Raw genomic sequence first — 12299 nt, 5'->3', positions numbered from 1 at the left:
CAACACGTTATGGCTCATACACACTGCCCGGTATTTGCTCCGATTATGCTGTCGGGGAGCATTTTTGGCACTGGCCAACAAAACCCCTGATCTGACGTTAAGCGGTGCCCAAAAGTTATAGATCACAAAGGGTTTGCAGGTAGAGCACATGACATGGCCCTAACAATATATATAATTTTAATATAAAAAACTATTTTTGCATCTGCCGCTTGAGATGACCTGAGATGACTTGATTGATTGACATAAAAAAGGGCCTGTCAGCTCAAACACACAATGCAATAGTTGTTGTTGCGTACAATCATCAGTAGAAAAGTCAAATACCAAAAATAAAAACCCTACCATTTCCATTTCCCCCCCTCTATTTCCCATTCCATGTGCGTTTGTCTTATAGTTTCTCTGGCCTCTGTACTACTGCCACCTACCGTCCATTCATTGTATTACACAGTGGGTGAAAAAAACACACCCCTTAAGACTAAACCCGATCCATCAGAGGTGTGGCTTCCAGAGGTACCTTTGACATGACATTGTGTGTGTGTGTGTGTGTGTGTGTGTGTGTGTGTGTGTGTGTGTGTGTGTGTGTGTGTGTGTGTGTGTGTGTGTGTGTGTGTGTGTGTTTTATTTGGTCATTTATTTAGCTGGTCGTTTTGAAAGTAAAGTTTGAAGTAAAAAAAAAGTGTGGGCAGCCCTGGTATAGATGAATATATATATATATATATATATATATATATATATATATATATATTCATTCCGTGGGTAAATCCCTGTAGGCTACCCACATATTAGAAATAGAAATAGAAATTCACTTCACATACTGTATTGCTCCCTCATACTTCCATACTTAACATACTGTGTGGAGGTATGGGGGAACACATACAAATCAACCACAAAACCAATCTACATGCTACAAAAGAAAGCAATACGAATTATAACCCAAAGTGATTACCTTGCCCCCACCAACCCACTTTTCATCAGTACAAAAACTCTCAAATTAGAAGATCTAGTGGACCTAAATACAGCTGTAATCATGTACAAGGCACATAATAATATACTTCCACCCTGCATCCAGGAGCTGTTCGAGCCTAGGGAATCCCAGTATGCACTCAGGGGTACGTGTATATTTAAAACAAGAAGTGCTAGAACCAACACAAAAGGCAGGTGTATATCGATAAAAGGGGTGATCTTATGGAATAACCTAGATAGAGAACTGAAAATGTGCAAAACTGTCACTACTTTTAAAAAGATGTTAAAAAATAAGCTATTAAATAAATATAAAACTTCACTATGATAATGCACTCAAACAAACAGATAATTATCACCAGTGTACAGAAGAAAAAGTTGAATTGTTTAATGTGCTTCTCCTTGAACATAGTTACGTGCCTGAGTGAGTGTATGTACTGCATGTATGTGTATAAGTGTGTAAGCATGATATGGGAGTTAGTGCTGAGATGAGTATCTACAGTATGTGTATGTAAATCTGTGTGTGAGCCAGAACCTTATTCTGTGACCTACTAGTCACAGAGTATAGTATGATGAAGCACCGGGGTGTAGAAATGGACCCATATTCTGTGGTTAAAAAGCCACACAGTATGGTCTCCCCCGCTTGGTGTTGGTCAATGGGGAACCAGAATCAAATTATATATTTTTTGTGCCTGGAAAGTTAATTTTTGAACTTTCATTACTCCTTAAACTAGAGTATGTAAAAATTGTTTTTTGCTTAGATATATCTTAGTTTGTTAAAACCTAGGGTTGCCTGGATTTCTTTATTTTTCTTTTCAATTCATCTGATGAATTAAGCTCTTTGAAGCTTAAAAGGGTAGGCAAAATAAGCCTCGGCTTCAGCCTACACCTTTTCGGTCCCACTTGTATAAGTGGACTCTAATGTATCTAATGTATGTATGTATTTTTATTTATTTATTTTGCTTTTTCAATTGGACCGAAATAAAGATTTACTACTACATATTGGTAGCCTATATTAGCCCAATATTGGCGTTATGCATTTCACTTGAATAATGTTGTGTGCGCACGTGCGCGTGCGGAGAAAGACAGAGTTATTTAATAAAACTGAAGATTATAACGTCCTGTATTGGTAGCCTATATTAGCCCAATATTGCCGTTACGCATTTCACTTGAATAATGTTGTGTGCGCACGTGCGGAGAAAGACAGTTATTTAATAAAACTGAAGATGTGTGTGTGTGTGGCGAGAGAGAGAGAGAGAGAGAGAGATCGTGGCTTCCAGGCGTGCGTGTGTGTGTGTGTGTGTGTGTGTGTGCAAGCCAGGCGTGCGTGTGCGTGTGTGTGCAGGCGTGTGTACTCAGCAGTTGGCTGTAGCAAAAGTGATCTGTGTAATCGTAATATTTAGGAACAAACAAACTACTGACAAAGTACAATGTTGATGTAACTATGAGATTCGCTGAGTGAGTTATAGTTTAAATACAGAGATTTAGAAGGAATACCTTTCGACTATTCTACAAATTAACATCACACCCTCCCCATCTCTATTCTTATTAAATGATGTATCCCAGTTGCCATTAAATAACACCCGTATTCGTGTCTTCTTTGCTGGCGTAACGGCCGCAAAGAAGATCGTTGCTTCGCACTGGAAACCACCTCATACATTGACATTTCGCCAATGGGCTTTGACCTTTCTAGATATCATTTATCTAGAAATGTCTACAGCAATATTGCATGGTGCAAAAAAGGAAAACATTGAGATTTGGTCTGGTATTGCAGATTTGGTTAAGGGCATGGTTTAATCATTATTATTATCATTATTTATTTATTTTTTGTTTCCATTGCACAGTAGTAGGAGTAATGACATTTTGTGGCATCTTTGGTCTCGGGGGGGGGGGGGGGGGGGGGGGGAGGGGTGGGTGGGATTGTTTGTTTTTTGTTTCTGCATGTGTTTTATATGTGTTTTGTTTTCTTTGATGATGTCATGATGTTAACGTGTCTTATTGTGATTTCTGTCTTAAAATAAAAAACATTTGATAACAAAAAAGAGATTTAGAAGGAATAAGCAAAATCGTGAGGCTACAATTCCTCTCCTTCGTCTTCCTTGTTTCTCTTCTCCTGCAGGAGATCAGGATCAGATTCTGACTTCTGAGAGCTAGTGTGGGCCTATTAGAAGACAGGGCAGTGTTGCCAGGTTCGCGAATTGTAAGCAAGTCGTAGTGTCTGTTGAATGGCATTTGAATGGCATTTGTGGGCTTGTGAATGAATTTTCTCACATGTAATTTGTGCTCACTTGCATAGACCTGGCGAATTTAGCGTGGTGAAAGGGCAACAGTGTTCCGGGGGTGTGGGTGCTTCGGGCGATAATGTTTGTAGTAAACAAATGCATTGCCGCCGTGAGTGTGGACGGGAGGCATCTTTGGTGGCACTGCAATGATCATTTTTTGGCGGGTGGTGTCGAGTGTTGGCGTTGGGCGCGATAGGAGGAGATAGGTCCCGAACACTGCGAAGGCAAGTGTGTGACGTCACTGCCGTGTGAGTGTGTGTGGGTGTAGTGTGTAAGATGGTGTTGTGGGTGTTGCAATAGCGACGTAGCTGTTGTGGCTTTGGGTTTCTTGCCATGTGTTGGGTACAAGTTCTCTAATATTATAATAGATTGATTCAGAGCCATATGTGATATTATAATATTTGGTGTTCCTACAATGAGCAAGCGCTCCCTCCTCACCTACAAAGTGCCGCTCATCAGCGATGGTGAATGTAAAACCATGATGTAAAGAAAAAGCGTTGTGATATGCGGCAGCAGCGTATATGTAGCAGCCTAATGTATGTATAAAATATAACCATCCGCCTGTCAGCGCCTGTCAGCCTGTGTGTCACTCGATGCGGTTAGTAGAAAGCAGGCAGAGACGGCCACAACTCCCTTGTGGTCTGGAAGCATCATTCAAAAGAAAAACCCTGATAGGGTTGCGTGAAGGGGGGAGCTACCTGGTTCTTTACTGGGTGACTGGTCTATCTGGCAGTCCGTTACCGCCACCTAGCGACATTATAGCGTTTTTCTAAAGTGTGCGTTCTCATGTAAAGGGTCAATAAAAAATGAGAACGCAACGGGACTATCGTTTTATCTGGCGACCGTCCTCGTGTAAAGGCGGTCTTAATTGACTGAACATTGCCACCTGTGTGCCCAGGTGCGCTAATGTAATGCCTCAACTCCTACATTTGTGTGTGTGTATGGGGGAAGGAGGGGGGGGGGTTCAAATATGCTTATTTTGGAGGGTCACGGCCTGAAAAGGTTGGGAACCACTGCCCTACGTGACGCTGTGGCAGGGCAGAGAGAAGCTCCTTCAGCAACAGACAGTACTTACTCTCTCGACGTCGTCCTCAGACGAGCCCTCCATCGTCGTCTCCAGACGAGGCCTCCATCGTCGTCTCAAGTCATCTCGGTTCTCCATACATCTGGCCAGCTCCTTTGTGCTTTCCGCACCAGTATCTTTCTTTAGTACGTCCACGTAGGTAGGTGTGGGACGTCCTCTCCATCGATGCCCGTGTTTTGGTTCCCACAGTACAAGCTCTTTGGCCGGGAGTTCTTGATGTCGGTGGCAGTGGCCAGCTAGTCTCATCCTCCTCACTGCTATCTTCTCTGTTACACTTGGTAATGCCCCGTACAGACGCTTGTTGGTGATGTGCTCGTCCTGGTTGATGTTAAGTACCACATGTAACATTCTGGTGTAGCACCCGTCCAGGGATTTCTGTATAGGGCTTGTGTAAGTGTCCAGCATTCACAGCCGTAGAGGAGGACGGACTCCACGGTAGCAGAGAAGAAACTGATCTTGATGTGTCGGGGGAGGGTTGGAATTCCACACACTGGTCATACCGTTAAGAGCTCGCCAGGCGAGTGCCTTCCTCACTTTAACCCATTCTGACCGGGCACCCATTTTGGTGTTGGCATCATGTTATGCTTTAGCTATTGAAAAATAGCAGATCTACAAGCTCATATCGCGCCACCGAGTGGCGCGATACGAGCTTGTAGGTCTGCTATTTTTGAAAAATCGAAGACACTTTTAGAATCTGATCTCAGGTCAGAATGGGTTAAGGTCCTTCTCTGTGGAGTCGACCCATGCGCCCAGGTATTTGAAGTCACTGACCTCCTTTAGAACAGTACCCTCTACTTACACCCACGTTGAAAGAAGGAAAGGAACGCTATAGGAGCTCTGTTCTGCCTCCGGCAATAAGACATCTGAACAACTCCTCGTCTGGCTGGCTAGATCAGGCTGATTTGGATGGGAGGGGTGTTGAATTCAAGCCTTTGGACTTAGTCGTTTTTGGTCTGTCGTTTTTCATATTGTACGTTGACTATGATTTCATGCCTGTTTTAGATGTTCTTCTTTTATTAGGCTACACCTTAATTTCCCCCTGGGATGAATAAAGTACCTATCCTAGTACCTACCCATCTACCTTCCTATTCTTTTAGCTTCTAGCAGTTTTTGGATGTTATTTATAACTCATTTCCACGCTAAATGTCTTTTAGACTCAATGTGGCCGACTCTTAGTTTATAAGATACTTATTCGGCCCCAGTAATAAAATTATCAGGAATTCAAACGGAGTAAAAACTATGGTAAATTGTGCATTTATATAGCACTTTTATCCAAAGCCCTTTAAATAGATTGTGCATTACATTCACCCATTCACAAACACATTCATACACTGATGGCGGAGGAAACCACGCAAGGCACCAACCTGCACATCAGGAGCAAGATTAGGGGTTCAGAGTCTTGCTCAAGGACACTTCGACACCGGGATCGAACTGGGAACATCACAGTTTTTCCATCTGGCTGTTCTACCGGCCAGGCGGCCACTCTACCCCTGAGCCACTGCTGCCCACAACCTAATTTTAGTACTCTCCAATAGCTTAGTTAATCTACTTTGTCTTCCAGAATGAACGTTGGTGGCTATTGTGATGAGCTGTATTTTTCACACCTTGAATGAATGAATGGTTTATTTCGATCTTATGCCGTTCGAACATTACAAGAAGAATCATGTGTTAAACTCATTTGACATGATGAATGAATGAATGAATAGTTTATTTCGATCTTACAGAGGGAGACATTACACAAAACAGTTTACTTTTTCTTTTGTGATCAAAAAGGCATAGGCAGAAGCTTAAAGCTTATAAGTGCCTATCCTTATCTCAACTTGCTCCAACATGCTGTTGAAGACATGCATAACAATCAACACAAAAAAACAAAAAAACAAAAAAAACAAATGTCATTTATAGAAGAATAGAAAATTAAACAAACCAAAAGCAAAAACAGAAAATAAAAACAGACAACGACAAAGACAAAAGAAAAAAAGACAGGAAAAAAAAAAGACAAGAACAGACAAAGCCAAATGTTATACTAAGTCCAACTCTACATGGCATAAACATAGCTCAGCTCCCTACTCATTCCAGGTTATATCCATGCAATAATTCCTGTTTGAGCCTCTTTTTAAATTGTTTAAGGTTGTTGCTTTGCTTAATTGTCTCAGACAAGCTATTCCACAGCTTAACCCCATGGACAGAAACACACATGCTCTTTAAGGTTGTTTCAACACTTATTTGTTTGAAGTTTAGTTCCCCTCTCAGCTCATACCTCCCATCCCTATCCCTAAACCTTTTTTGGATATTTCCAGGAAGCAGATTATGTCTAGCTTTAAATAATAATTGTGCTGTTTTAAAATCAACTAAATCAAAAAACTTTAATGTTTGTGAATTTAGAAACAGTGGATTTGTGTGTTCATAGTAATTTACTTTATTTACTATTCTTATTGCTTTTTTCTGCAGTAAATATATTGGCTGAAGGTTGCTTTTGTAAGTGTTACCCCACACTTCCACACAGTAGGTGAGATATGGTGTTATAAGGGTGCAATAGAGGGTGTATAGTGATTTAGACTCAAGGACATTTCTTGTTTTGCCCATGACACCAATATTTCTCGCTAATTTAGACCGGATATAATTTATGTGGGGTTTCCAAGAGAACTTATGATCTATTATTACTCCTAAAAACAGATTATCAAAAACTCTTTCTAGTATGATATTATCAGTTTTGACCTCAATGTTTGTGTTCATCAGTGTTTTTTGTTTACCAAAGACCATATATTTAGTTTTTTTCAGGTTAAGTGATAATTTATTTTGATCAAACCATACCTTTAACTTGTCCAATTCAATTTTTACCACCTCCAGCAGCTGCTGAATGTCTTTTCCAGAGCAAAATATATTGGTGTCATCGGCAAAGATAACAAATTTCATGATACTGGATGTCTTACATATATCATTAATATATAATATGAATAATTTCGGTCCTAGTATTGAGCCCTGCGGCACTCCGCACGTGATGTGTGAACAGTTTGATTTATACTCACCCATCTGCACATACTGTTGTCTATTTGTGATGTAACTTTTTAACCAGTTTAAACCTACCCCTCTAACACCATATCTCTCCATCTTTTTCAGCATAATATCATGATCTATTGTGTCAAAAGCTTTCTTTAAGTCTATGAACACCCCCACTGCATAATTGTTATTATCAACTGAAGTTGTTAGTTCCTCTATTAAATCAATAAGTGCCATCGATGTGGATCGTTTTGCTCGAAAACCATATTGACTGTCTGTCAGTAACTGGTGTTTTTCAAGGAAGCCACCTAGCCTTGTGTCAAATAGTTTTTCAAGAATTTTAGAAAATTGTGGCAACAAGGACACTGGCCTGTAGTTCGTGTAAAGATGTTTGTCTCCTGCTTTGTATATGGGAATAACCTTTGCTATTTTCATTTGGTTAGGAAAAGAACCAGTCACAAATGATAGATTACATATATATGTTAATGGCTCTGCAATAGCAGTTATAACTCTTTTTATGAGTGTCATGTCTATGTCATTGCAGTCATAGGAGATTTTATTTTTGAACTTATTAACTATGTCGCACGCACGCACACACACACACGCAGCCATAGTGTCATTGTTATGGGCAAGGCAGTCCATATTTGACGTAGGCACGCAAACGCACACACCAGCACAGTCCAGCACGAAAGGCATCTGCACGTACATGCGCACGCACGCACGCACACACACACACACACACGCAGCCATAGTGTCATTGTTATGGGCAAGGCAGTACTTGTTTAACGTAGGCACGCAAACGCACACACCAGCACAGTCCAGCACGAAAGGCATCTGCACGTACATGCGCACGCACGCACGCGCACACACACACGCAGCCATAGTGTCATTGTTATGGGCAAGGCAGTACTTATTTAACGTAGGCACGCAAACGCACACACCAGCACAGTCCAGCACGAAAGGCATCTGCACATACATGCGCACGCACGCACGCACACACACACACACACGCAGCCATAGTGTTTGTCCAACAAAAGGAAAAAAGGAGAAGGTTGAAAGAAAAAATAATGATCACTACTGTATGAAGCCAGTCCAAAAGGGGAAAAAACGTAGAGTCATAAGTCCACCACTCAGCCTTTAAGTCCATCAAAAAATAAATAGGTAGCTTGGGGGCGTACATCTTAGATCTATCCACTAGGCAAAGTTTCATGCAGAGGGCCATGGAAAAATGGAGGTAATAAAAAGCAAAGAAAGCATTTTGAAGGAGCCATGCAGAATCCCAGGAGATCAAAGCAAGATGCTTATAAAAAGTAAACAATAAGGCGAAAAAAATGTCAATTATGTTACTTGCCACTGAGAAACAAGGAGAGACAGAGTAGGGGGGGAAGAATAGCAGCTCTATGTCCATGACTATAGGCTTTCTATTCCTGCAGGTTTTATCATCCAGCATTATTTATCTGTATGGGTCTAGGTCTCGGAGATCTCTTACCAGTACAGTTTTTGCTTCCTCAGGGGTTTCTCCATTTAGCCGTATCAGTACCTTGCAGTTTCTCGTCCAAGTTGATTTGATTTTGCCACTTCTCTTCAGGGAGCGGGCCTCTCGGGCTATCTCGGCGTTCCTTTTGGTTAAGTGTTCATTTAGATAGATCTGGGTCCCCTTGAGCTTCTTCCACTGCATCAATAGCTGGGTCTTGTGTTTTCGGTTCACAAAACGGACTATGATTGCAGGTTTTGAGGTTGCGTCCTTCCGAGGAAGGGTGTGGCACGCCGAGATGTTGTTTGGGTCGAGGTTGATGTCGTTACTCGCTAGGATTTGGACAACCTGCTTCTCAAGCGATTGTATTTCCTCGGCCCCGGCGTCTTCACTGACATTTCCTCCGTCAGCTGTGGCTCTCGCATAAGAACGAGGTTTGACAACCAGCCCAGATATAATTACATCTTCCATGCGCGTGTATTGCTCCAGATCCTGAACTCTTCTTTCAAGGTCCCCAATGGTTTTGTCTCTCTCCTGTATCATGGTTTTCAGTTGCTTGATCTCTGTGACAAGCCCCGGTAGCTGCTTGAGTTGTTTCGTCACTTTTGACAGCTCCGCTGTCATGAAGTCAAGCGATTTTTTGATTTCCTCCATGTCATCTTCCATTTTAGGAGTAGAACGTGTGTTCCTCAGTGTGGCTTTGTCTTTCTCGTTCGGCATTTTATTTGTCTTACTTGCTGTAGTAAAGTAAAGAAGTTTGTTTTTCCGCGTCAATTCACCACCACTGTTGCTGCCGCCGCATCACGTGCACGCGCACGTCTGATCCGTCTGATCGAAAAGGTATAGGCGGAAGCTGGTAGCTTATTAATGCCTATCCTTATTACAATGTTCAGTCAAACTAAGAGAAAATTGGAACAAAACCTCATTATCTTTGTGCAAGAATATTATGTATCTGATAATATTCCCTACATACCTTTGTTTAACATTATAAATGAGCATGGCAAATATTCCATAAATGAGACTTTGGCTGACATGCCGAAGATTAAGTGGAGCCAGCATAATTGAAAATGGAAAGAAAATTGCTTGAATAAGTGAGAAACTGACATTAAAAACATTTGCAGTCAGGTTGCCGACTTTGTCGCTGTAGCGGCACTCCCCCAGGCAGAGAAAGGAGTATTACAATGTCTCCATCTTGTAATTTGCCACGGTTTTGTCTTTCCTAAACCATCTCCTCTCCATCTTCCTTCAGCTCCTCCACTTCCCTTCCTCTTCCCTCCTGGTTCCCGTCCCCGTTTGTTTCATCCAAGAGAAAAAGCCTAGAATGCAGAACTATGGCAAATTCTGCAGCTGAGGCATAAAACTATATGCTCTCAAAATAACAGAAAATTAGAATAACAAAATGGCAAATGAGAGCAAACTGAAATAATACCTACATTAAAGGGTGAGTTGTACTCATTTGTGTGTTGGTGTTGCGTACCAAAAATAGCCTATCTACAAGCAAACAACGTGTCACAGTGCAAGCGCTGTGAGCTCACAGATCGCACTTTTCAGTCGCTCTGGATAAGAGCGTGTGCTAAACGCCTACATTGTAGATTGGCTATTTTTGGTGCGTGACACCGTCACATGTACCTAAATTTAGCAGGGCTTTGCCTTTTATACTCAAGCTGTGTTGTTTCTCTGTGCAGAATGTGTACTACACCAGCTCCCAGCAGCTGCACCTGGGAGTGCTGAGTCCGACCATCGACGACGACGACAACAAGTGTCTGGTGGACGTGAACAGCCGCCCCAGGCTGCTGGAGTGCAGCTATGCGGCCAACAAGCACATGAAACTCACCTGGACTTTCACTCAGGTAATGCATACAGGAAATGCACCTACTGTATGCACATCACTCACATAGATACATTGCACAGTTGAAGCTCTCCTGGTGCCCGCACGCCATATAAGGTACAAAAAAGACTTTGTTTGAAGTATTCATCAAATTAAGTATTTTTTTGTACCTTATGGTGTGCGGGCTGAGCTGGGCTCCATCCGGGCTCCATCCATTTTTCAACTGAAATGTCTTTAGCCCAGCACCCACCTGTCGATGTGCATATTCTACGTCCTCTACAGGTAAAGCACTAAACATTAGAGCTGTGGTTCTAAAACCTTTTAATTTCCAGGAACCCCCTAAACCAGGGTTATTCAACTAGATTAGGTAGTGTACAACAATTGTAAAGATTGGTGGCCACAAGACGGCCATTTTACCAGAAACAAAAGTCACATTGTATTTTCAGTGGCATATCACCATAAAAGAGCATAGCAGTAATATGAGTCTTGAGTGCAGTTCGTCCATTACAGGCTATCTTCCTCCATTTGTAGCTACCTAAATAATTCTCCATCTCATCCATTAGCTTTTACACCGTCGTGTGTTTCATCCAATCACTCAGTAGTGTCCCGGGCTGAATGTCATGAAGCCCGAACTCTCATCTAATGAAAGAAACAAGAAAGAAACACGTCATAAGAGCACGTGGCCTTATATATCAACCAGGTACTCACAGAAAAACAGAAAAAACTAAAACCTTTCATTCATTCAAACATAGAAACACTTCACCATGTCAGCCTGCCCCCAAGAGTCTCCTCACGAAGATGCTTTCGTGCCATGGACTCAAACTAAAAATGAAAAAATGAAATGAAAGCCTGTGATTGCATAACGGTCTGGCACAGAGATGATCCTCTCACACATCAAAATGTATAAATGCAGTATGAAGTCACCATCATCGTCTCATATACAACCTGAAGTATAGCAAATAACAATGGACATAAATGTGTACTATTGGCACACAACAAGGGACAGCTTTATATATTTCTTGATGTGAGCGCCTTAAGGAATCAAGAGATAGGGATAGTTCACCCCCAAAAAGGCACATTCCCTTTTCATTTGTTTTTGTGGCTTTTCCCTTTTATGTTATATTTTTAAGTGGTGCAACCACTTCTACATCCAGCATGCAATGTCCGTGTACCTGTTTGTTTGTGATGTACCTGTGTGAGCACGAGTGGTGTGCGCATGCGTGAAATTGGAACGAGAGAAGTATGTGACATGGCTGCCACCTGCTGGACGCAAACGATACAGAGAAGAAATTGGAACGATACTGAGAAGAAATTGGAATGATACAAATTGGAACGATACAGAGAACCAATAGACGGGAGTTGCAACACTTGGTTCACACTGGTGTGACTTTTATACAGGGTCAGATAGTAGGCTGACAGGAAATGGGGAGAGAGATGGGGGGGTAACACGCCGTAAAGACCGTCGGGATTGGGAGTCGAACCCGCGGTACACTGCCAAACTGGACTATCAGCCAGGTGCCTGGACCGCTGAGCAACAGCCTAGGCCTTTGGTGCATTCATTCATTCATTCATTCATTGCACATGTGAAAGTGGGGCACATACAGTACAGTACAGTACGTGTATGTGAATTGATATGTAGAGTTCCCCATGTGCAATCTCCCACAGGAAAAAAAGAAA

General features: G+C 42.0%; 1 protein-coding gene across 1 annotated transcript in view; it reads left to right on the top strand.

The window, feature by feature from the left end:
* Positions 1-12299, top strand: part of LOC310858108 (polypeptide N-acetylgalactosaminyltransferase 18-like) — a 150046-nt gene that overhangs the window by 126617 nt on the left and 11130 nt on the right. The window contains exon 10 of the mRNA XM_083764168.1: positions 10480-10644. Within this exon, the coding sequence (XP_083620294.1) occupies positions 10480-10644 (165 nt within the window). The remainder of the gene's footprint in view (positions 1-10479; positions 10645-12299) is intronic.

Source organism: Protomyctophum parallelum (assembly GCF_964188405.1).
Source record: "Protomyctophum parallelum genome assembly, chromosome: 4".
In the NCBI taxonomy this organism is placed as follows: domain Eukaryota; kingdom Metazoa; phylum Chordata; class Actinopteri; order Myctophiformes; family Myctophidae; genus Protomyctophum; species Protomyctophum parallelum.
This window is presented reverse-complemented; position numbering and strand designations above follow the sequence as displayed.